At 51.9% G+C, this 2,674-nt stretch overlaps 1 protein-coding gene across 1 annotated transcript in view; it reads right to left on the bottom strand.

The window, feature by feature from the left end:
- Positions 1 to 668: 668 nt before the first annotated feature.
- Positions 669 to 2,674, bottom strand: part of GAL3ST2 (galactose-3-O-sulfotransferase 2) — a 6,588-nt gene continuing 4,582 nt past the window's right edge. The window contains 2 exon segments of the mRNA XM_054283038.1: positions 669 to 1,638; positions 2,149 to 2,428. Coding sequence (XP_054139013.1) covers positions 778 to 1,638; positions 2,149 to 2,428 — 1,141 coding nt within the window. The 3' untranslated portion in view covers positions 669 to 777.

Genomic DNA, 2,674 nt, shown 5'->3' with positions numbered 1-2,674 from the left:
CACAGCAATGGGAGCCCCTAAAAAGTGTCTGCTTTGCCAAAAAAGGGCTTTGGGGATGCTGCACCCAAAGGAACATCCATGCCCAGGCACCCTTGCCTGAGAATGAGGGGCAAAACCACAAAACCTCCTCCCAGGGAAGCACCCAGCTCTCCCACAGGGGACAGAGGCACATGCGGTGACACCTGTGAGAGGCACAGCTTACCTGCCTGGGCAAGGGGCAGCCTCCCTGGCTCTGGGGAGATGCCTGGCACTGCCACAGCAAAGGCAGCTCCAGCAGAGTGTGGTGGTTTGCCCTCAGTGAGCGTGGATGCTGCTGGATGGGACAGCCACCATCTCCCCTGTGTCCCCTTGTCACAGCCACCATCTCCCCTGTGTCCCCTTGTCACAGCCCCCTCACTTCCCTCCCCTAAACCCTCCAAAGTCAGGACCTGCTCCAGCGAGCTGTGACCAGACTGATGCCGCGGTGGATATCAAATAAAACCAAATGAAGGCAAATGATCATGCTCCTGATTAATGATTAAGAGGCTGGAATGTCTTGGCCAGCTGCAGCCAGCCGGGCTCCCTCCAGCCAGGAGCAGCCAGGTGGGATCACCCAGCGCCTGGACAATGCAAAGCCTTTGGCTCAAGGTCCCCAAAAAGAGACCAACCACCAACTTGGTGTCCCTCAACAAAGCCCCCAGTGCCTCCCCCTCATGCACAAGGGTCCTGTGGGGCAGTTCCATGTCAGACAAAGGGGGATGCAAAGCAGTGGGAAGCCACAGTGGGTTGCCACACGTCCTAGTTGGGCCCTGGGAGCTGCATCTTCTCCTGGAGACTGGTCCACAGCAATGGCAATCCCACATCTTTCCTCTTCTTGTGCGGGTGTTGGACAGCATAAAGGTAGGAGGTGTACTGGAGCTCTGGAATGACCATTTTCTGGCAGGTTCTCAGAGTTGTGTTGTCCAAGTCTTGTTTGAGGTTGTAGCCCAGGATATTTGCAGCCCCTGACTGGAAAGGCAGGAGAGCTTTATTCCTGATGTGGTCCTTCCTCACTGCCTCCTGCTCTGACAGACAAGTCTCCATGAGCTCCCTCTGTCTGCTCCGCAGGTGATCCACCTCCTTTTCCAGCACCTCCAGCCCTATGGTCTCCTCAATCCTCCTCCAGAAGCTCTGGTTGAAGTGCAGGTAGAGCTTCCAGTCCAGCGAGCACCAGGCTTTTATCTGCTCCTCACTTTCCGGAGTCAACGTCTGGACCGTGTCCTGGCTCCTGGAATTGAGCTTGAAGTAAATGACATCATCCAGATCCCAGCACAAAGTGTGCTTCAGGAGGATCATGGACTCATCAAAGTAGTCTGCTATCAGGATGAGGTGGAAGTTGTGCTCGATCTGCTCCAGGACAGCCTGGGTGTAGTTGGTGTCATCGTCGGCATTGTTGTCGTAGCCGAAGTCAAACCACATGATGTTCCTGGCGTAGATGTTCCTCCTGTGATCTGCTGGCTGGTAATACCTCGTGGGTGACTCCAGGAACTCGTTCACGTCCTTGGAGCTCCTGAAGGCAGGCACATAGTCCTTGTAGTAGATGTAGGAAGACTCCAGCAGAGGGATGGGGTTCCTCAGGATGGAGAAGTAGAAGGTGTTGGCTGCCATCACCTTTTTCACCTGTTTGTGGGAGGAAGAAGAGATTAGTCTGTCACAGACATATTTTATGAAATTCTGCTGATTTTTTTCTCCTGAGAAGCTGAGAAGCCTCAGAGGAAAAGAAAAACAATAATTATCTGCTGCTGTGGAATGCAACAGGTGCATCTTTGATTGGTCACATGTGGTTGTTTTTAATTAATGGCCAATCACAGTTCAGCTGTCTCAGACTCTCTGGTGAGTCACAAGATTTTATTTTCATTCCATTATTTTCTATTCCTTGCAAGCCTTCTGATGAAATCCTTTCTTCTATTCTTTTAGAATAGTTTTAATATCTAATTTTCTTTTAATATAATATATATAATAAAATAATAAATCAGCCTTCTGATATATATAATAAAATAATAAGTCAGCCTTCTGAATCATGGAGTCAAGATCCCCATCCCTTCCCTCGTCCTGGGACCCTTGTGAACACCACCACAGTTAGTCCTGTCCCAACCAAGTTTCTCCTCAGGTGTCGCGGCTCTTTCTTACCTCCAAGGGGTTAAACCTCAGGTGATTGCACATGATGTTGTAATTCTGGCCTGTGGTTTCAAAGCCCTCCACAAAGTGGGCCATGAAAGTGCTTGGGTAGCCCAGGTGGAGGAGCTGGTCAGCAGGGAGGGCCACAGTGAGGTTGTGCCTCTCTGCAAACCTGAACATGATGTTGAGCACGGTGCTGCTGGCAGTCTTGTGGGTTTTGAGGAACATGACGTTTGTCTTGGCATGGCACGGCGTGGGAGGGACCAGCAGCTCCTCGTGGCTCTTTGAGATCCTGCAGGAAGGCGACAGGAAGGGCAAAGAGGCTCTCTGGAGCTGCACCCCATCTCTGAGAGCTGGCAAAGCCAAACCAGCTGCTCCTCTGACCCCACACCTGCAGCTGGTCCGAGGCTGCACCCAAATCAGCCCCAACCCTCCAGTGTAGATATTCTGCCCCTCCAGTTTCCCCCCCTCTCCAGATTGTCACTTACCAAAGACTTCAGCTCAATCCCCTCTCCCACCCAGCTGATTTTGTCCCAGA

The sequence above is a fragment of the Melozone crissalis genome, unplaced genomic scaffold, assembly GCF_028551555.1.
Source record: "Melozone crissalis strain CALT ecotype California unplaced genomic scaffold, PUWL_Pcris_2 ptg000034l_1, whole genome shotgun sequence".
Taxonomy (NCBI): domain Eukaryota; kingdom Metazoa; phylum Chordata; class Aves; order Passeriformes; family Passerellidae; genus Melozone; species Melozone crissalis.
This window is presented reverse-complemented; position numbering and strand designations above follow the sequence as displayed.